General features: G+C 43.0%; 2 protein-coding genes across 2 annotated transcripts; one reads left to right on the forward strand and one right to left on the reverse strand.

Moving 5' to 3' along the window:
• Nucleotides 1-6590: 6590 nt before the first annotated feature.
• On the reverse strand, nucleotides 6591-7904 carry LOC308156501 (serum amyloid A-5 protein-like; the record flags this gene model as incomplete). Its single annotated transcript, XM_080529849.1, has 3 exons — nucleotides 6591-6729; nucleotides 7414-7552; nucleotides 7817-7904. 3 exons carry the CDS (start codon nucleotides 7902-7904, stop codon nucleotides 6591-6593), a joined length of 366 nt encoding a protein of 121 aa, XP_080385975.1.
• A 9181-nt stretch (nucleotides 7905-17085) lies between these two features.
• Nucleotides 17086-20735, forward strand: fth1a (ferritin, heavy polypeptide 1a). Its single transcript, XM_080529845.1, has 5 exons — nucleotides 17086-17362; nucleotides 18264-18369; nucleotides 18842-18988; nucleotides 19504-19629; nucleotides 20315-20735. Exons 2-5 carry the CDS (start codon nucleotides 18268-18270, stop codon nucleotides 20471-20473), a joined length of 534 nt encoding a protein of 177 aa, XP_080385971.1. The 5' UTR covers nucleotides 17086-17362; nucleotides 18264-18267; the 3' UTR covers nucleotides 20474-20735.
• The last annotated feature ends 1255 nt before the right edge of the window (nucleotides 20736-21990 follow it).

Below are 21990 nucleotides of genomic sequence, written 5' to 3' on the forward strand. Positions count from 1 at the left end.
CGTTTTCAGCCTATTCTTTTGCCCTTTTATGAATACTAATTGTTCCATTTGTTCAGTATATTTGCCTATTGATTAACTCAAACTTAATATTGACAGTGCAGTAGTTAATTAATAGAGCTCTTATTTACTGAGCAACTTTTCAATTATTTCTACATGTCTAGTTGTTACCAGTTGATTGCTGTATGTAATACATGTACATATACATGTGCAGGTATATACATATTATACATGTACATCATCTGGATGCACAGTCACTGAAGAGGACCAGAAGGCAGCACTTGGGTTTTCATTATTTAATTTCAGTACTTGCAAAAAAAAGTGCATTGTATCTGACAAATAGTTTAAAAGTGGGAAAAAAAGAAGCAAACTAACAGCAGAGGTCAGTATTTACCAGCAGAAATGTCATTGCATGTGTGCGTGCCCCCTCGCCCACAGGGTTTTACTCTATGTGCAAAACTAAATGTTGAAATAGCAGAAATACCATGTTCATTGATCAAATGAGGAGGGATAAGGGATGGAAAGGGGATGGCAGTTTTAGAAAGGGGATGATTTTGACTTTTTATTTCAGGGGGGATGCCATCCCGCCTCAACTCGAGTGCAGTCTACCCCTCAGGAAGTCAAAGCCAGTCGAGCATGGATCCAATTGGTGGAGCGGTGGAGCCTACTAAAAGATAAAGACATGCATAACTTGTAAAGGAAGCATAGACTCCATATCAGTACGACTGAAGCCCACAACCCAATTCTAAAAAATGATGGGCAAAATAGAAGGGATAAGTGCAGAGCTCTGGAACGAAAAGGCGCGGGCAGCTAACCGCTGCGAAACTAATGAAGACCTGATTGCCACACTAGAACGGCGGGCCAGAAGACAGCAACATGAGAGCTTGAGTGGCCAATGTTATGGGCCGATATCTCGGCGACCGTGGATGATCGAGTAAGTCAAGGAGAAGATGAAAGTGATGCAGAGGATGACAGCCTCATGTCTGAGAAAGAGGGTGAGAAGAAAGAACCAGAAGCAGTATTAAACCACAGGCTGAACGATACATTGCAACCCAGCACAAACCCATTTAAGAAAACTCACGGAAGAATTAGAAGGGCGTTAGATCGAGTAGCAGAGCTACGGCGAAGCGTTGGGTCACAGTGGGTCCATCCGATACCAAGCTGGTGAGGGGGTTATAGAGCTACAGGGGCAACGCCTTGGGGGAAGTTCATTGGCAGAACAAGAGTCAACCCTACCAGGCATGTTACATTTACATTTTTGGCATTTAGCAGACGCCTTATTCCAAAGCGACTTACAATCAATACATTTAAGCATGTGAATCATCAGTCCACCATTCGTAGCAGGAAGAGTCATCTAGCTCAGGCCCGGGGCCATTGATAGAAGGAAAAACCTTCTCCTATCACTTTCTTCTAAAACCTTATTTTTTCTTTTATTGTATTTTTACACTGGAGAAACAGAGAAACAGTACAAGGGGGGCAATAGAAGTTCTTAGGGACACAGTAGAGGGGAAAGCGGGTGTCTTTAGGAGACGTAGTGGTGGGGGGCAGAAGATCAGGAGGAGCAGTTAAGGTGTAACCGCATGTCAAATAGCACACCAAGACGTATTACTCTAGGATGAAACCTAAGCGACCAGATGGGTTGGCCTGTGAGCCAAGTGTTGGGGAACCAGGTGGGAGGAATGGAGATAAATGAGGGGTCAGAAGGGGAAAAGGAAAATCTGCCCAAGACCCCATACACCAGGCCTGAGGGGCTTATAAAACCAGAGATCCTCAAGGAACAGATCTCCAAAACGGAATTCCATCTACCTATGGAAGAAATCTCTTGCTGGAACATGCAGAGGGAATGATACTAGCTACAACTCCTCAACTTAGAGCACAGAGGGGGGCTTAGGTCGCGTAGCGGACTAAGCGCTGACCATGTAACCGCAGGGTTCCCAGTTCGATTCCGTCCGCGGACATCTCTCTCTCTCACCCATCCTTCCTGTCAAATCTCTACTGTCTCTGTCACAATAAAAATTAAAATATGAGTGGGACTGCCCCCATATTTTTTTTTTACTTAGAGCACAGAGGAAATATATAGAATTAGATGATTAAAAGAGGAAGCTGGAGAACAATATTACCTAGAGATAAATCAGCAGGCTGAATACATGAGGAACCAGTGGCGGTACGGAAGTCATTGTTACTGGAGGAAGCTAATTCATTATTATTATTATGTTTATATTGTTTATGAGCCTGATCGCCTGGGGGAAGTAGCTTCATCTTTTGGACGACATCAGTTCGAACAGACTGGTTGGGGTGGCTGGGGTCTTTGATGATCCTGCAGGCTTGGCTGACACCGCTTGCTGTGTACAGTATGTCCTGGATGGAGGGAAGCTGTCCACACCACCCTCCGCAGCTCTTTGCGGTTGAGGGTAGTGCAGTTACCGTGCCAGGCAGTGATGCACCCAATCAGGATGCTCTCAGTTGTGGCTCTGTAGAAGGCCCGTAGGATGCTGTTGTGGCCTCTAATTGATTATTAATAGATTTAGTATAACCTACAAAGCACAAAGAGCTTCGATCAATTGTCTTCAAAGAGGCCTTTTATTAAGCAAAATGGTTACAGGAGCAAGCAGGAAGCAAAAGCCGCCCCCAACAATGGTGGGACTCATATTTATAGAACCATCCTTGGTCATGAGGTCACCAATCTTGGGAACCAATCATATTATACACATCTTTGATTACATATCTGTGATATGGGCCCTGTCCATACTCCGAATTGTTCACTGCGACACATATCTTGGCTCATACCCCCTCAGGAAGGAAATGGGCCTTCCTTGAGTGCTAGCTTCGCCACTACTGTAGAGACTCAGTATAACATAATATAAAAACCACTACAATGCATTTTGCCTTTTTAAATCATGATAATATACCATACTGACTTGGCACTTAAACAAATGAATCACGTATTGTTTGACAAATACATCATATAATGTATTTGGGATTTTAGATAAATATAATTTACAAAACACACATATTCTTATACATTTTAAAATGGTGTTGAATGAAGTCAGCCTTTTCAAGGTCATTACCCCTGTTCTTATAGGTAAGTCCTACATGATTTCCTCCATAGTCATTCCTTTGGTTTCTCGGATGAACGTGAGCTTAGAATGATAAGGTTCTATCTCCGTTTAGGGTAGTTCAGAGATATTGAGCGTCAAAGTTTTTACATTCCATTATGTTTTGTGAGATGGAACCTTTGTATTTTATGAATTACTAACAAAAAAAGTCAACATTTTTAAAATAACACCACACACGCATTAATAAACACCTAATGGATCAGATTATGTAAAAAACTAAATTTTGACAAAAATGGAGATAGAACCTTATAATTCTAATGTCACGTGAAGTATAACATGAATGCTGCGCTGAAGATGGAGTAAGCCTCAAAGATCAGGAAACAGTATTGTCCCAGTCCATCCTCCACTCAGACACACAAATATGAACAGTCATTAGGCCTACATCAGTTACAGACCATCATTAACTCAAGGAACATATTGTATTGGTGAAAGAATGACAAATATATGTGACAGCCGTTGGTGAAAGCGGGAACAAGTCAGACAGAATAAACAGAATAAAAGTCAGAACATTTGGCCGGTTGCCGACTTGTTCCTGTTTTTACCAGCTGCTGTCACATATTTGCTTGCTAACTAACACTCAGGACCTATCTACCTATGACAGAGTTCCAGTAACACCACATGAAGCAGGTTTGTTAGCTTACAATGCCTACGCTTACAAAGAAAAGGATGTATTACTGTTGGGTACGGTTTAATAAAAGTTCAGTCAGTATGTAGTAGTGTGTGTTGGGTGGGGTCAGTATCTCACCACTATGTATGGGAAGAACATCCTAACAAGAAACAGGCCCAAGGGGCGTTTAGGTGGCGTAGTGGATTAAGCGCTGACCATGTACCGCAGGGAACCCGGTTCGATTCCAGCCGGGGACATATCCTGCATGTCATCCCTTCTCTCTCTCTCACCCATCCTTCCTGTCTAAATCTTCACTGTAACTGTCAATAAAAAAAATGAAAAATATGGGTGGGACTGCCCCACTCAGAAAAAAAAGAAACAGGCCCAAACAGCTGACTGTGCCGCTGATGACAGAAGCAGAAGGACACCAGGCCTGCAGGGAGAGCCACAGACCACCCCGGCTGAAAAGACAGCAGTTCATCAGACGTGGGTAAAATCACGAATCAGCTCTTCACTTGTACTGTACATCAGTTACAGAATGACCTCATCAGGTGAAGGGTTTGACACCAGACTGTGTGACATCGGTAGAATAATTCACTCACAGCGTTAACGCCACAGAACTGAAAGCCAGCACAAGGGATGATCAGACCCAGCAGCTGCCCTCTCTCACACAGCGAGAAGAACAAAGCACATCTCGTGAGCTTAGAATGATAAGGTTCTCTCTCCGTTTAGAATGATAAGGTTCTCTCTCCGTTTAGAATGATAAGGTTCTATCTCCGTTTAGAATGATAAGGTTCTATCTCCGTTTAGAATGATAAGGTTCTATCTCCGTTTAGAATGAGAAGGTTCTATCTCCGTTTAGGGCAGTTCAGAGATATTGAGCGTCAAAGTTTTTACATTCCATTATGTTTTATGAGATGGAACCTTTGTATTTTATGAATTACTAACTCAAAAATGTCAACATTTTAAAAATAACACCACTCAGGCATTAATAAACACCTAGTGGATCAGATTATGTAAAAAACTCAATTTTGACAAAAAATGGAGATAGAACCTTATAATTCGAACGTCACGATCTAACATGGTGTTAGCCTTCAGGCACTGTGAGCTAGCTCTCTCCTTCCCCATGTCATCAGGCTCCAGCTTCAGATCATTCTCTTGCCACAGCTACTGTAGAGCTACTACTACTACTACTACTACACACTGTTCATATACGCAGCAGCATACAGTAATACATACACTCAATCTATTCTCTTACTTGACACATGAAATGTTGTCAGGGAAGTAGAGCTGGGCCAGGAATGGAAGAATAGCAGGAAGGCCACTGAAGGTCAGGAGAGGTCAGGGCCAACTGTCAACTCCCTGCACAGGAGAGAGAGAGAGAGAGAGAGAGAGAGAGAGAGAGAGAGAGAGAGAGAGAGAGAGAGAGAGAGAGAGGGAGGGAGAGAGAGAGAGAGGGGGAGAGAGAGAGAGAGAGAGAGAGAGAGAGAGAGAGAGGGAGAGGGAGAGGGAGAGAGAGAGAGAGAGGGAGGGAGAGAGAGAGAGGAGAGAGAGAGAGAGAGAGAGAGAGAGAGAGAGAGAGAGAGAGAGGGAGGGAGAGAGGGAGAGAGAGAGAGAGAGATTGAACGAGAGTTGAACGACTTAACTCACATCACCACCATCCCATCTCAGGTCAGGGCCACAAGTCAACTCCCTGCACAGGAGAGAGAGAGTGAGAGAGAGAGAGACAGAGAGAGAGAGAGAGAGTCTTAACTCACATCACCACCACCCCATCTCAATAAGGATTATCATGTTGTTGTCAGCCCCTCTCACACCGCTCTTTGTCATGGTTCTGTGTTCATCGTGTCATTTATTAATCTTGAGTTATTATTAGTTATTAGCGCTTCAATATCTTGTATCTATGGTAATCAGGTGCACATGGTTGGATCTGAAGTGGAGAAGGGGTCAGCTGGAGAATGTACACAGGTGTTGTTGTGTATGAGAACCGTGGGAGTTTTCCTCCTCCTCTTTAAGAGAGAGTTGTGATTTTACATTGTCTTGCACAGTATGTGTTGGCCAGCTTACATGTAATACTGAAAGTAAATGCTTGTACAACTGTACTTAATTGTATAACCAATAATTCAATTAGACAACACTTTGTGTGTGTGTGAGCACACAGTCTTAAAATGCTAATCTATGTACTTTTTTCCACTCTGGTTCACTGATTTACTTACTGTATGTCTATTTGTGACATTAGGTAACAACTTGGATTGTGAATATTGAACGGCCAATAAAATGAACCTTAAACATTCATCACCTGAATGACTTTTAGCTTCTTTGTATATAACATATATATACAAAGAATAAGCATATACAAATGTATATACTACATTCTGTTTGCTAATGTAATCTTGCCCAGTGTTTTTAACATCACCCTGTTATGACTTTCAGTAAGAGGAGTGACATCTTGCCAGCTTCAAGCGGGCCCTTATGCTAATATGCTATGAGCATATATCATTAAGAATCTGACAAAAAGGACCAACCAAAGGACTATACACTTTGTATTTGTAACCAGAACTTGAAAGATAAACAAACCATAGTTTGTCGAACCTTACTATTAGATAAATCCACCAAGACGTTTTTTTTTGTTGAAAGAGTAACGTTTATTTCTGCCCAAAAAATATATAAAAATACTTGAATGCACTTAAACAACTCATACAATGTCTGTTAGCTTTCTAATCTAATCTTTAATATATTTACCACTATTATCATGCGCAAAGACAAAGCAATCATGGACAAGCAATATTTGGTTTGTTAGACCATGTATGGACTCATTTAGATTTCCAGATGCATAGATTAGTTTGGGTTCATCCCTTGGAAGCCGTGTTGGTTCAGTACTTCTCGGGGAGACCTTTGGGTCTGTAGACGTTGGGGTCTCCTCCTCCACGTCCAAAGCGATTGGCCGCCTGGTCAGCAGCTGAGTCCTCGTGGCCCCTCCCACTGGATCCCTGCGCCATCTCCCGTGCATCACTGACAGAGGACAGGAACATTCTGGATGTTACATCACTAGACCACCATACTGCACATCAACAATGACACACACATCCACGATACAGAACGCCTGCACTCTGATCAGACTCTCAGTTGAAAACAATGAGAGCAATAATTCTAAATCTGAAGCAGAAAGGAGAAACCTTTCCTCAAAGTCCTCAATTCATTTTTTCAACTGAACACCGTTACGAGCACAGCTGGCAGATGCTGATTCTGTTGGCAACACAATGTCTGGTCAGATATATTATATATTCCCCCTGGTCCTCTCACCTGATCACTCTCCTGCCCACCTCCCCCCTGGTCCTCTCCTGCCCACCTCCCCCCTGGTCCTCTCCTGCCCACCTCCCCCCTGGTCCTCTCCTGCCCACCTCCCCCCTGGTCCTCTCCTGCCCACCTCTCCCCTGGCCCTCTCACCTGATCACTCTGGCTGCCCACCTCTACCCTGGTCCTCTCCCCTGGTCCTCTCCCCTGGTCCTCTCCCCTGGTCCTCTCCCCTGGTCCTCTCCCCTGGTCCTCTCACCTGATCACTCTCCTGTCCACCTCCCCCCTGGTCCTCTCCTGCCCACCTCCCCCCTGGTCCTCTCCTGCCCACCTCCCCCTGGTCCTCTCCTGCCCACCTCCCCCCTGGTCCTCTCCTGCCCACCTCTCCCCTGGCCCTCTCACCTGATCACTCTGGCTGCCCACCTCCCCCCTGGTCCTCTCCTGGCAGCGTCGGCGTTGCCCCGGGCATGGAAGTACTTGTCTGAGTTTTTCCAGTTGGCATCCTTCATGTCATTATATGCGCGATACATGTCTCTAGCTCCTGTAGCGGAAGAGGATGAAGATGTTCAGCCGATGGCGGCACAAAGTTATTGTGCAGTAAACATTATATTTGAGGAAGCCTCAGGGGTTGAAAATATCTTCAAAATCATTATCTTCAGATATGCTTCATTCTATAATGAGATAGGCTACTTGTTTCAAGGACAGTAATATACGTCATCTGTATACAATGTTGGAAAGTGTAGAAAGTGTAGAAAGTGTAGAAAGTGTAGAAAGTGTAGGAAGTGTAGAAAGTGTTGAAAGTCACCTCCAGCAGCTTGTCCAGGAAAGCGGTACCACTGTGCGTGGGCCCCCACAACAACAGTTAGAACAAGCCCGGCTAGAAGTAGCTTCATCATGTCTGCAGGGGTCTGGACAAGACATGGAGAGAGAGAGAGAGAGAGAGAGAGAGAGAGAGAGAGAGAGAGAGAGAGAGAGAGAGAGAGAGAGAGAGAGAGAGAGAGAGAGAGAGAGAGAGAGAGAGAGAGAGAGACAAACAATGAGTTGCAGACATTAACAGAGCAAACAATAACAATTCCTCCAATGTAAAACTACTCCACCATGCTAGAGCATCTCTTACCTTAGAGAACCTCAGTTAGTCAGAAACTCAGAAGAAAGATTGGTGTTAATGTGTTGTGTCTGCGGCATATTCTTATACTTCACCAGAGTGGGCTGGGCCAGCTGTTTCCCAAGGATGGAATCTCCTGATCACAACAGTTGGGGTTGGAAAGACATAAGGTTTGGCAAAATAACACTTCAGTACATTTCCTAATTGTGCAACACCTGCTTAAAATTGGAAGAAAATGTGCCATGCCAGTAATACGGCATGATCTAATGTTGTGTCCTACTCCAGACTGCCACTAGAGGGGGTGGAGCTCCTTAATAGTTGTTCTCAGCTTAGAGGACAGGGTGGAGCTCCGAAGCCTTGACTGGAAAAAACACACTCCTTTTACTGGCAATAGGATACAACTTATGCAACTCATAAGTCTTTAGGAGACCATACTGACAGACAAACACAAATCTCAAGTTTTTGGAAAAAGAAAAATGAATTGAACAGGTTAGTCACATTGACATAACTGGTCCAAGACAGCAGCCATGTAAAACAATATTTCATACAAATCCCAAACCTAGACACATACACATCACAAAACAAAGTATAGACGCAGACATACTTACATTATAAACAAATTACAACCGTAACACACTAAAAACTAATTAGCCACTGACTCACTCACCCATACAAAAATGCTAAAAAATTGTTTGGAAAGAAAGGCAACTCAAGCACACTGGTATTCTTTGCAAAACTCTTTAAAAAATATTAACTGGATCAATTAACCAAGATCTTGAGTTCTGCAAAGAATACCAGTGTGTACTGGTATGTATGTTACGGTACATGTGGGAACACGGTACATGTGGGAAAACTAGGGTTAGGGTTAGGTGCTAGGGTGCTACGGTTAAGGTTAGGGTTAGGGTTAGGGGTAGGGTTAGGGATAGGGTTAGGGTTAGACATGCCAGCATGTACCACGTCACCCTAGCACCTAACTCTAACCCTAGTTTTCCCACATGTACCGTATTCCCACATGTACCGTAACATGTACACACAATCATGAAAGGTTTCACACGTTAGGGTTAACAGTAATGCATGGTACGTTACTCTGAGTGTATTGTAACTAAATCAAAACAAAACATTTTGATAAACCCTGGTCAACCCTGGCCAATGGTATGAAGGCTATTGAAGGGATAATGTGAGAGATGGACATGTAAGTGAAATAATGTAGAACAGCGAAGCTCAAAATACTGTACATGAAATCCCATTGAAACTTGGCATTTGAAACTTAATAAAGATGGCGAGTGTGGGGAGACCGTATCATCATGTATTAATCTGAATTGTTCATGTAGCCTAAGTAATCTACCATACAGTGCCCTGAGTAAGTAATGTAACACTGTTTAGACATTGTCCTCCTATTTTAGGCCACTAAAGGTGATGGGACAGATTAATCAAAAGTTCAAATTAAGCATTCATGTTTAGTATTTGGTCTACAATCCCTTGCATGCAATAACTGCCTAATGTCTGCAACCCATTGACCCCCCCCAGACGCTGGGTATCTTCTCTGGTGATGCTAGGCCTGTACTGTAACCATGGTGATGCTAGGCCTGTACTGTAACCATGGTGATGCTAGGCCTGTACTGTAACCATGGTGATGCTAGGCCTGTACTGCAGCCATCTACAGTTGTTATTGTTTTGAGGATGTTTGGCCGTACGTCTCCTCTTCAGCAGACGACTTGCATGTTCAATAGGATTTCTATCTGGAGCTTGGCTCGGCCAGTCAAGGCGGGTTACACTGTACCCTTTACTACAGGTGTGAGATTGCAGAATCTCTCTCTCTCTGCCCTTCCCCCTGTCTCTCTCTCTGCCCTTCCCCCTGTCTCTCTCTCTGCCCTTCACCCTGTCTCTCTCTCTCTCTGCCCTTCCCCCTGTCTCTCTCTCTCTCTGCCCTTTCCCCTGTCTCTCTCTCTCTCTGCCCTTCCCCCTGTCTCTCTCTCTCTCTGCCCTTCCCCCTGTCTCTCTCTCTCTGCCCTTCCCCCTGTCTCTCTCTCTGCCCTTCACCCTGTCTCTCTCTCTCTCTGCCCTTCCCCCTGTCTCTCTCTCTCTGCCCTTCCCCCTGTCTCTCTCTCTGCCCTTCCCCCTGTCTCTCTCTCTGCCCTTCCCCCTGTCTCTCTCTCTGCCCTTCCCCCTGTCTCTCTCTCTGCCCTTCCCCCTGTCTCTCTCTCTGCCCTTCACCCTGTCTCTCTCTCTCTCTCTCTGCCCTTCCCCCTGTCTCTCTCTCTCTCTCTGCCCTTCCCCCTGTCTCTCTCTCTGCCCTTCCCCCTGTCTCTCTCTCTCTCTGCCCTTCACCCTGTCTCTCTCTCTCTCTGCCCTTCCCCCTGTCTCTCTCTCTCTCTGCCCTTCCCCCTGTCTCTCTCTCTCTCTGCCCTTCCCCCTGTCTCTCTCTCTCTCTGCCCTTCCCCCTGTCTCTCTCTCTGCCCTTCCCCCTGTCTCTCTCTCTGCCCTTCACCCTGTCTCTCTCTCTCTCTGCCCTTCCCCCTGTCTCTCTCTCTGCCCTTCCCCCTGTCTCTCTCTCTCTCTGCCCTTCCCCCTGTCTCTCTCTCTCTGCCCTTCCCCCTGTCTCTCTCTCTGCCCTTCCCCCTGTCTCTCTCTCGCTAGTGAGAAATGGTAATTTGTTTCTGGTCATTGTCCTGTTGTTATATGATGAAGCTACGTCCAATGAGTTTGGAGGCATTTGTGTGTTCTTGGACTGACAAGATAAAAATAATAATAACTTGTTATTTGTATAGATGAAGACAGGGAGCCAGTTCCAGTGGAAGCCATACAGTACATGCCCAAGCCATAACCCCCCCCCCCACACACACACACCTCCACCTCCACAATATATCACAGATGAGGTGGTACGCTGTGGACATTGAGCAGTTCCTATTTCTCCACACTTTACTCTTGCCATGACTCTGGTACGTTACATAAGGTTAATCTGTCCACAAGACCTATTCATAGAACTGTTCTTTTAGGTACTTTTTACCTAACCGTATCCTGGCTATGATGCTTTTGTGGATAACTAGTGGTTTGCACCTCAACGTAGCCTGTACTCTGGCAGGTGGTGTACTCTATTGTCACTTTTTTTTTTATCTTGACTTATGCCTATTGCCTTATTGTCTTGTGCTGTCAGGCGTCTTGTCAGGAACCGAAGCCTCAGAATTTGACATAATAATAAAACTTGAGACTTGATCTGTGGGACAGTTGTTGAGGGTTTGTGCTTAGTCATGGTGAGTAGTCTTTGGTCCTTCACTGTAGAAGTCTTCCTTGGCCTTCCAGGCTGTTTGGAACTTCTGAGCCCACCAGATAATGTTTCAAACTGTTGATGTTGGTGGATGTTGATGTTTATGGTTACCATGACCATGTTTATGGTTACCATGATGACCAGTTACCACGACCACAATACCAAGACACCAAAGCTGAAAGTGAAACCTGCCTATTTCTTTTCACCATCTGTTCAACAAGAGTCATATCCTGTTTTTGTCGTGCTTCATCGCTTCTCTTCCTGCGCCAAAACAGTCTTGGGTGTAACACATATTACATGTCTACCAGTAGCTGTCTACCATTGGAATATATAATAATAATAATCATAATAATCATAATAATAATAATGCATTAGACTTATATAGCGCTTTTCTAGACACTCAAAGCCGCTTAAATATAGGGAAAATACTGGGGTAAAAAAGACCCACACACATACCAATGTTATATATCTACAGTATAGAGAAATCTGCCCAGCAGGGTCATCGCAAAGGACTTAGCCATAGGACTACCATCAGCAGAGCAGCCACAACAGCTACCACGTTAACTAGTCAAGTCAAGTCAACTTTATTTGTATAGCACTTAGCCAAAGTGCTTCACAGTAAAAATAGATAAAATGCAGGAAACAAGCAAGCACAATGCACACAACACAATGCAACACAAAACATGGCAAAATCAAAAGAGAAGACAAAAAGGACCAAAACAATAAGACAATAAGACAATAAGAGTTATCAGCAGACAGCCACAACAGCTACCACGTTGTTGAACAGCGGCCTTTCTTCTGCAGGCCTCTTGTTGTTTTTAATTAAGAGTCCTGAAAGTTCCATGACAGTTCTCGAGACAAAGGAGCTCACAGAATGTTAGCCTAAATCAACATTCCACCATGTTAACTGGATACATTCCATCTTTCTCTAAATCTCTAAACGGAAAATTGCATCTTTTGGTTTCCATAGGCCTCCAATGGTAAACAATTCACTTTCAGCTTTGTAACATTTAAAAAGTTTAATAGATATCAAAACCAAAGGTCATAGCAACTCGAGTTAGACCTCTCATTTGATCTCTCTCCACATTTGAATGTTGGATTGATGTGGATGATAATAATAATAATAATAATAAGAATAATAAGAAGAAGAAGAAGAAGAAGAAAAAGAAGAAGAAGAAGAAGAAGAAGAAGAAGAAAAAGAAGAAGAAGAAGAAGAAGAAGAATGATGATGATGATGATAATAATAACAATGATAATAAGTATGTCGAACAACAATAGTTGCTTAAGCAAAATCAAAACAATATTAGCACTGGTCACTTGACTGCTGAAGGGAGATTATGCAATAGAGTACATTTCCCAGAATGAAAAGTCAAGGGATGGGCTACTTCATTTGACTCACTAATGACTCATCAACATTGTGTCCTCTGAAGGAACAGGACGTTCACACATGCAGAGATCAGGATGTCCACATGATTTAGAAGTCAGCATTATTACAGACTGGAACAATTATGTAATCTTGGAATTTAAAAAACGGGCAGGGTGACAACTTAATGTGCTAACTCACTTTGTTTTAGTTGCTAAGAGAGGATAGTTTACTGATATAGGGCCAGTTTAAGTTGATTGGATCTGTATTATGCCCATACTCCAAGACTAAACCTGAGTTTATACTGTTAGGTTTCAACCGTCTCTGACTAAACAGCATCCTCAATGGAGAGTCTATTGAAATGGATTGTCTTAAAGAGACATACGTTATTTACTGTTATACAGTAAGTCAGTTGGCAGGGTGCAGTAATGAATTTGGAATTAACTCTACTACATTACATTTTAGAATAGAATAGAATAGACTTTATTGTCCTTGTACAGTTGCCTATACAATGAAATTGTAGTGGTTCTTCTGAAGGTGCAAAAACAGAAAAACGACAAATATTACACACTAGACAAATTATATCTATATCAAATTATAACCTGAGCAGTACAATGTTCTTACTGAAGTGTCGTCCCAGGCCAGGGTATCAGTGCCAGATCCTGATGCACTGAGAGAACTAGATGAATAATCTCTGGTGCCAGGATTGTATTGATTAACATCTAGCTTTACACGGATGCATTTGGTGCTATCATCTGTGATCAGGGTCCATTGGATTCAATAGAAAATGTCTATACAGTGAAATGCTATGCTGAGTCTAGATTATCTAGATTGATTTGTCACTTTGAGCCTAGTCCTGGACTAAATGCAATTTTCTCTAGAGATTCTCCATGGAAGAAGCTCCATTGTCGTAATTTTTTATATTTTTAGGATCCTTTAGGAGTACAGTCCAGAGTTTCGAAGTCAAAGTCAAAGTCAAAGTCAGCTTTATTATCAATCTAATATATGTACAGACATACAGAGGGCTGAAATTGCGTTTCCCTCTCATCCACGGTGCATAGCAAACAAAAACAATAAATAACAATATAATACGACAAGATTAAAAAAATAACTATATATACAAAAATACTAGATAAAAGATTTGAAATGTGCGGTACAATGTACAGGGGTGGAATACAATATGAACAATGACAATAGTGCAATAGTGGTAATTGGCTCAGTATAATAGAGTAAAGTGGCTAAGGTACCACCACTACCCTTGTCAGCTTCTCCCCGTGCTGCCCGCACTGGGCCCATCAAGACAGGAGGCCGCATCTTTGTCTTGGACCACAGCAGGTGGACAGAGCCCATGAGAGCTGCCATTGATGGGCTCCTGGCCACGCACCACGGGGAGAAAGACATCCTGAAGCGGCTGGATGGGGACTATGCTGCTCTGGTGCAGAGTAGGTGCACCGACCCTAACAGCCTCCTGCACAGTACCACAAAACATCATATAAACAGATACCTGAAACACCTGGCCAAGAGCAAAAACACCAGCTGTGCTCTTAACACTAGCCCCGAGAAGCTCCTGGAGACACAGGAGTGTGCTTTTTAATAAATCAAGTGTGGAGTTGAATGTGTTTTTTAAAACAGTATAATGGTGACATTAAGATCAACAGTGAAGCATAATTAAGGTTTGAGATTTTATGACAGGATTTTTATGGTGCATCAAGGAGATGGCTGGTGTTATCTCCTTGAAGAAAGGTGTTGATGCCTCTTCAGGAAGACTGCTTGCTGTGTGTTGCCTCAACAGGGGGCTGCAGTCTGATAAGAGTGCAGTCTTCCAGTCTGTACTGCTTTGAAGAAAGGTGTCCATGCCTCTTCAAGAAGACTGCTTGCTGTGTGTTGCCTCAACAGGGGGCTACAGTCTGATAAGACTTGCAATCTTCCCACGGTACTGACAAGCTGAAGCTTTTACCACACTGGGAGCAGTGAAAAGGCTTCTCTCCTGTGTGTGTGCGCTGGTGTCTGATGAGATTACTCTTTGAAGGGAGGCCCCTCCCACACAAGTTGTAATAGAAAAACTAGGCCTAAATGTTTTTGGATCTTGCACCACACTCAACAACAATTCAATAAGAAGTAATAAAGTGACAAAGTGCGATTTTTTTTAGGGGATTGGAACCTTGTTGCGCCGAGGGGATTGGATGTCTTATTATGTTGTTAAATGGTTATGTCTATATGTATCTGTTCTTGCCATTTTTATTTCTATTTTTATTTATTTTCTCTTACTATCCTTCTTTTTCTGTATTTCTTTTAATGCTGTATGTAAAGCACTTTGAATTGCCCCTGTTGTATGAAACGTGCTATACAAATAAACTTGCCTTGCCTAAGGTACAGGTATGCTTGTATGTACAGTATGTATGCATGAAGTGACAATGTTCTTAGACCAGAGTCAGTGGGTCAGTGGGGGCATACACGTAGTGGTGAAGGAGACACCAGGAATATCACCGTTGTCATCACTTATCGGACGGGCAGTGAGACACGAAGGAAACCAGACAGTTTATCTATGAACAACACACTGTCTGGGTTTCAACATATATTTATGACAGGCTCTCTGCTGTGATTATGTGGTGTGCTAATGCATGACCATGACCAGTTCAGTCCCCTGCCCAGGCGGGCCTTAGTATACGTGCATTGGTTACTGTGATAATAATGTGTGTTTATGTGCTAACAGCTTTTTCAGGATCAAGAACAGACAGACAGACTTCTGCCACATTGGGGGTAGTTCTCTATACCAGGCAGCTGAAATGTATATCAATATAGCTTGGAATGGCCAATGTAGTGCTGCATTTAGTGATTGAGATGCAGTGCTTGACATTGACTGACATTTCCATGACAAAATAAATAGCTATTTGTATTTTTTTACTTATTTGATATTTCATGGCACTATTGAGAGGTAGCTCACAATGAAGTATGAAGTAGATTGTGTCCTTTACACCTTGGTGTGTATGGGTGGATAAACTTTGATTTTGTTTAATTTAATTACAGAAATCTGGGAAATTACAGTCTGACGCTTCAAAATTCCCCTGTTACGCAATTTGAATGTTTCTATAGAACAATGACATGTTAGTTCTCATTTCATCAGGTGTTACTTCTCATTTCATTTGGTCACTGCTCCTCAGTATAACATGAAACAAACAAGCCTAGGTCAAATCTATCTCAGAGTGGCAACAAGCATTTAAGGTTAGGAGACAGATTAAGACTAATTTTACTAAAATGCATCATCAATGGAGATTTTCTATTCAAAATGCTATATAGTCCAGGAATAGGCTTAAACTATGTGTGAAAACTGTCCCGCAGTATATTTTTCTATTTACTAATTATTCCTACTAATTGTTCCTTAAGGCAAACTCAATGCCCAGACTACATGGGGCCGGATCGGTTCGAACCCCGGTTGAACCCCAAATTGCTAGATAGATAGATAGATAGATAGATATATCTTTATTTATGTGTCACTCCTCAACAAACAGGTATGGTATAAAGAACAGCAACAAAAGGTGCATTAAAAAGTTGAGGACTACTCACATGGAGTTGTGAGACACAATACAATTCATAGCAATACAAATTAAAAACGTACATTCAAGTACTATTACACTTGAACTATTACACAACAAATACCATTGGCATTACAATAAAATACAACATGTAAAGGCAATGAAATATGTAAGAAACAAATTTGCTCCCAAAGAGCGGGCATGGTAGCATGCCGCCATTAGTGTGTGTGTGTGGGTGAATGAGAGGCCATTGTAAAGCGCTTTGGAATAAGGCGCTATATAAGTCAGTCCGTTTACCATTTATGAATCAATTGATAATGAGGCTCATTGAAATGAATTGAAAGGAATTCTTTTTTTGTAATTATTAATTATTTGTAATCTCTTTCCTTATTATTTTCACTGTACAGCAGGTTAAGTGCATAGTCGTATGATATACATGTATCCCTCTATTAGGGTGTATGGCAATGGTGTTGGGCGGTCAAAGGTTAATCATAGCAGTCATAAAGTGAAGAAGAAGAAGAAGAAGAAGAAGAAGAAGAAGAAGAAGAAAGAAAAAAAAGAACTTCGCCAAACCGTGCCCTCGTCTATCTTTGGTTGCGTTCATAAAATCGCTCTGAAAGCGCCGGAGCGCACACTGGGTTCAATGTCACAAAGAGACCAAGTGATTTGATTGGACAAGAGGCGTCCCATGAGTGCCAATCAGATTTCCAGAGCGAAATTGACGAACGCAGCCTCTGGCGACGTCAATTTACGTCTGACGTCATCCCTTATTATTTCCCTTCTGCGCCACAGCCCCGGAGCTCAGATCACCCTTTAGACAGAGACGGTGGAGGTTACCTGCTTCAACAGTGCTTGAACGGCAACCTTTAACTGTCTGGAAAACATCGATTTATTCATCATTATTTTTTTTTCCCTCCGACATAATTACTCTAGTTTTCAAACCTATTACTCTTGTTATTTTCACGGAACCCCAAAAAAAGAGCTAATTCTTCTGTATCAAAATTCTCATCAGATAAGAAACGTTAAATTAATCTATCGATTAATCATCCGCTTCTAAAGGACAAGAGGACAAGAGGAACCATCAGGTAAGGTTTGCTTTGTTTTAAACACTGAAGGAGCATGTTAACATCTCTGTTGTTGTGCCCTGGCCTAGTGCTAAAGATAGCTACAGATAGCATGATAGCATGAGAGGCAGCTCATGTTTTGGTAGCAACAATGCCATGACCGTCTCATCCTAAACCGACGATGCGCAAATTCTCAATTCTTCTTTTCCGGGGTTTGCTTACAAACGTGGGGCTAAAGCAAGGGGGAATCACCCACCTCAACCGTGTACATATTAACATAATAACATGTCACGGTTGGTACTGTTTGATGTCCATGTTTACTGGCCCAGAGGTTCTGATATAATTGACAGACTATCCACGCATCCAGAGATCTGACCTGCGCACCTTATGTGACCGTTCGTCGTCGTCAGCCTACTACGGGTACCTGTTTGCGACATCTCTAAACTAGAATGCCTAAATATTCGGTATTAAGAATAGTACTACTAAATAGTAGTACTAATTTAGATGCGGACAGTCTTTTTTTAATTGCTTTTAATGACCCGTAGCCTGTACATTTAGGCTAAACCATAGTCTTTGCGGAAACATTATTTTTTGCTTGTCACATTTAGTGGTTCAGGACAGGGCTCTGACTTAGGTCGACTGTTACAGCTAATGCATGTCTCCAGAACTAACGGTATGGTCGAGTAAACCGGGTATATAAGGCGACAACATGATCCTATAATTCTTCATATCCTTATTAGGCTAATTATACGCGAATCGTGCTTTGGCTGCGTTCACTTACAATGGATAGATGCATACATACATGTGTCTCCCAAGCTCCAATAATATGCCTGGAATAATTCTGTCCATTAACCAAATAACCAGCGAATGTAGCTTCCTTCCTAATTCCCCTCTCTTACATTGATCTTGTTTTTCTTTACAGCAACATGAGCTCTCAGATCAGACAGAACTACCACCAGGACTGTGAGGCTGCCATCAATCGGCAGATCAACCTGGAGCTCTATGCCTCCTATGTCTACCTTTCCATGGTAAGAGAGCTGAGGGACTAGGTGAGGAAGACAGACGGGAAGACTTTGAAAAAGCTAGATGAGGGCACCAACCTGACCGCGCGAAAGAATGCCTATGTTGTTAAGAGATATAGTCATGGGTAGCCATAAAAGGGCTTAAGATTAGGAGTGTTTTAAATGGGAGGGGTTGACACTTTGTACAAACAGAAGGGAAGCTGCTTTTCAGATAATGGAACATCAATAACAAGGGGGCTTTGGGTTCAATTACAGAGAGTAGTGCCCTATCTGTTGAGAAATAGCCTACTTTTTATCTGCCCTCGGATCTCAGATAGCTTCATGGTCACTTTCCAGCACATTCACAGGGTACAAGTATTGATTCCACTTAGAACCATGGGTCCAGAATCTTTGGACTTTTTGGATTTTCACCTAGATTTAGGACTCATGGTAAACTTGTTGACCCCCCCCCCCCCCCCCTTCTCTCTGTGTCTCTCAGGCATACTACTTTGACCGTGACGACCAGGCCTTGCACAACTTTGCCAAGTTCTTCCGGAATCAGTCCCACGAGGAACGCGAGCATGCCGAGAAACTGATGAAGCAACAGAACCAGAGGGGAGGGAGGATCTTCCTGCAGGACATCCGCGTAAGTGTGTGTGTGTGTGTGTGTGTGTGTGTGTGTGTGTGTGTGTGTGTCAGGGCTCTTAGGTCGGTCGATCGATCGATGCCTGTGTGTACGTTCATGTTGTCTGTGTGTATAAATGACAGATGTACTGTAAGCCCTCAGCAGGGGTTTGGTGTGGGCATATGATACGGCCCATCTTGGGAGGGCGGGCTGGCCCAGAGAGAGGGGAGATGCACAGGGAGGGTGTGAAAGGGTGGACCACTTATCTTCCGCCAACATTTAACTGCATCTACAGTACTTTGACAAACTGCCAAACATACTGACCTACAAAGATAAGGGTGCAATTACAAGAAAACACCCTGGCCTCTAGGCAAGATGTCTTTTGGTAGCCGATACTTATTTTACCTCAGTTTGAGCCACTTGTATTAAGCTACGTCTGTGCTGTTTTGGGTGACAGGCTGGGGGTTGGGGGTTGGGGGTGTTATTGTCTTACAGGCCTTGCTGCTGGGCTAATGACTGTTTGTTGCCTCTTGCAGAAGCCAGAGAGGGATGAGTGGGGCAGCGGTGTGGAGGCTCTGGAGTGCGCTCTGCAGCTGGAGAAGAGTGTGAACCAGTCCCTCCTGGACCTGCACAAGGTCGCCTCCGACCACAACGACCCACATGTAAGTAGACGCAGTGTATGGTGTTGTATGATGTATCGGTATTGCATTTATACGACGGCTACTTTATACGACGGCTACTTTATACGACGGCTACTTTATACGACGACTACTTTATACGACGGCTACATTATACGGCGGCTACATTATACGACGGCTACTTTATACGACGAACTACTTTATACGACGGCTACTTTATACGACGGCTACTTTATACGACGGCTACTTTATACGACGGCTACTTTATACGACGGCTACTTTATACGACGGCTACTTTATACGACGGCTACTTTATACGACGGCTACATTATACGACGGCTACATTATACGATGGCTACTTTATACGACGGCTACTTTATACGACGGCTACTTTATACGACGGCTACTTTATACGACGACTACTTTATACGACGACTACTTTATACGACGACTACTTTATACACCATAAACGCAGGTTTGAACTACAGAAACAAAACAAACAAAAAGGATGAGTATTTTAGAGATCTCTAGACTGGTGTTGAATCAGAATCAATTCAGTCAAATTATTAAACGACATTTATAATAGTTCTGATAATGCTCCCCTCTCACTTCTTCTTTCCTTCTCTCTCTCCCTTGTCTCTCTCTCCTTTCTCTCTCTTTCTCTCTCCTCTCTCTCCTCTCCTCTCCTCTCCTCTCCTCTCTCCCTCAGATGTGTGACTTCATCGAGACACACTACCTGGATGAGCAGGTCAAGTCCATCAAAGAGCTTTCCGACTGGGTGACCAACCTGCGCCGCATGGGCGCGCCCCAGACCGGCATGGCCGAGTACCTGTTCGACAAACACACGTTGGGGAAGGAGAGCAGCTAGACACCTCCGCATTCTTGCTAAACCCTTTACCTGTATCGATCTCTATCTTGCTTAAATTGTAGTGTTACGATCTGCACTTCCATCCCGTTCCTTTTCATGCTATTATCTACAGTTCCTTTAAAGCCATATCTACCAGTTCCTTAAAGCCATTGCTCTCCATCCCTCCCTCTTCCCCACCACGACTGTGTACCGTCACAACCTTGCATTTGCTATGTTTGACTGCAGTAATCTAACCAAATAAAGGGAACCCTTTGGATTCTGATTGATCTCTCTATCATTTTTTGGGGTTATCGTAGGTGTGTTTGTCTGTGTATCAAATTAGAGTAGTTACTGTTAGCTCTTGGCACTGGTTAGATATAACTGAATATAGTCTGATCAGTCTCTTGATTTAATGAATGTCTAGTAAACTGATATGATGACATCAGACAGATTATTAATAATAATAGTGTTTCTATAAACCTAGAGGATGACATTCTCTAGGGACAGATATATACAGTGGGGGAAATAAGTATTCAACACACCAACAACTTTTTAATTCAACATACTGTATAATGTGTCGTCGTATAAAGTAGCCGTCGTATAAAGTAGTCGTCGTATAAAGTAGCCGTCGTATAAAGTAGCCCGTCGTATAAAGTAGCCGTCGTATAAAGTAGCCGTCGTATAAAGTAGCCGTCGTATAAAGTAGTCATCGTATAAAGTAGTCGTCGTATAAATGCAATACCGATACATCATGCAACATCATACATCACCATACATCACCATACATCATACATCACCATACATCATACATCATACATCACCATACATCATACATCACCATACATCATACATCACCATACATCATACATCACCATACATCATACATCATACATCACCATACATCATACATCATACATCATACATCACCATACATCATACATCATATGGTGTTGTATGTATAGTGTATAGACTGCTGTGTGTCTGTGTCAGTGCTGTGAAATGCTACCTAAATGCGGTTAGGTAGCATTTCATTTTATTTCCCAACAATTACCCCTTTTTCCAGACGGTTCCCTGTAGTGACATATCACCATACAGTAGCCCCGCCGTTTAGAGCTGTTTGAGAGAGTGGGGTTGGAGGAGAAGGTATGGGAAGGAGGGAACAGAGGAGGAGAGGATGATATGAGAGGGAAGAGAAGAGGAGAGGAGGACCCTATGACATTTGGAGGACCCTATGACATCATTTGGTTTAGAGAATTGGCTTTTGTGTTTTAGCAATTGGGAAAAACTGTAATGGATACTAACACTTTTAGGCCATACCTGCAAAACACACTTAATGACAATACAGGTCATGCTGAAAAAATAAATAGCTAGGGACATCCTCCTACATCTTAGACTAGCTAGAGACCTACACACCTACACCTGTACACCTACTAATGCTCTAATGCTCTAATGCTCTAATGCTCTATAGGGCTGCTAAAGTTACCTCGGTCAATGGAGGCCCTAATGGGACTATAAAGTAAACCCAGTTAGCTGCTACA

Source organism: Nansenia antarctica, assembly GCF_963989245.1.
Source record: "Nansenia antarctica genome assembly, chromosome: 4".
In the NCBI taxonomy this organism is placed as follows: Eukaryota; Metazoa; Chordata; class Actinopteri; order Argentiniformes; family Microstomatidae; genus Nansenia; species Nansenia antarctica.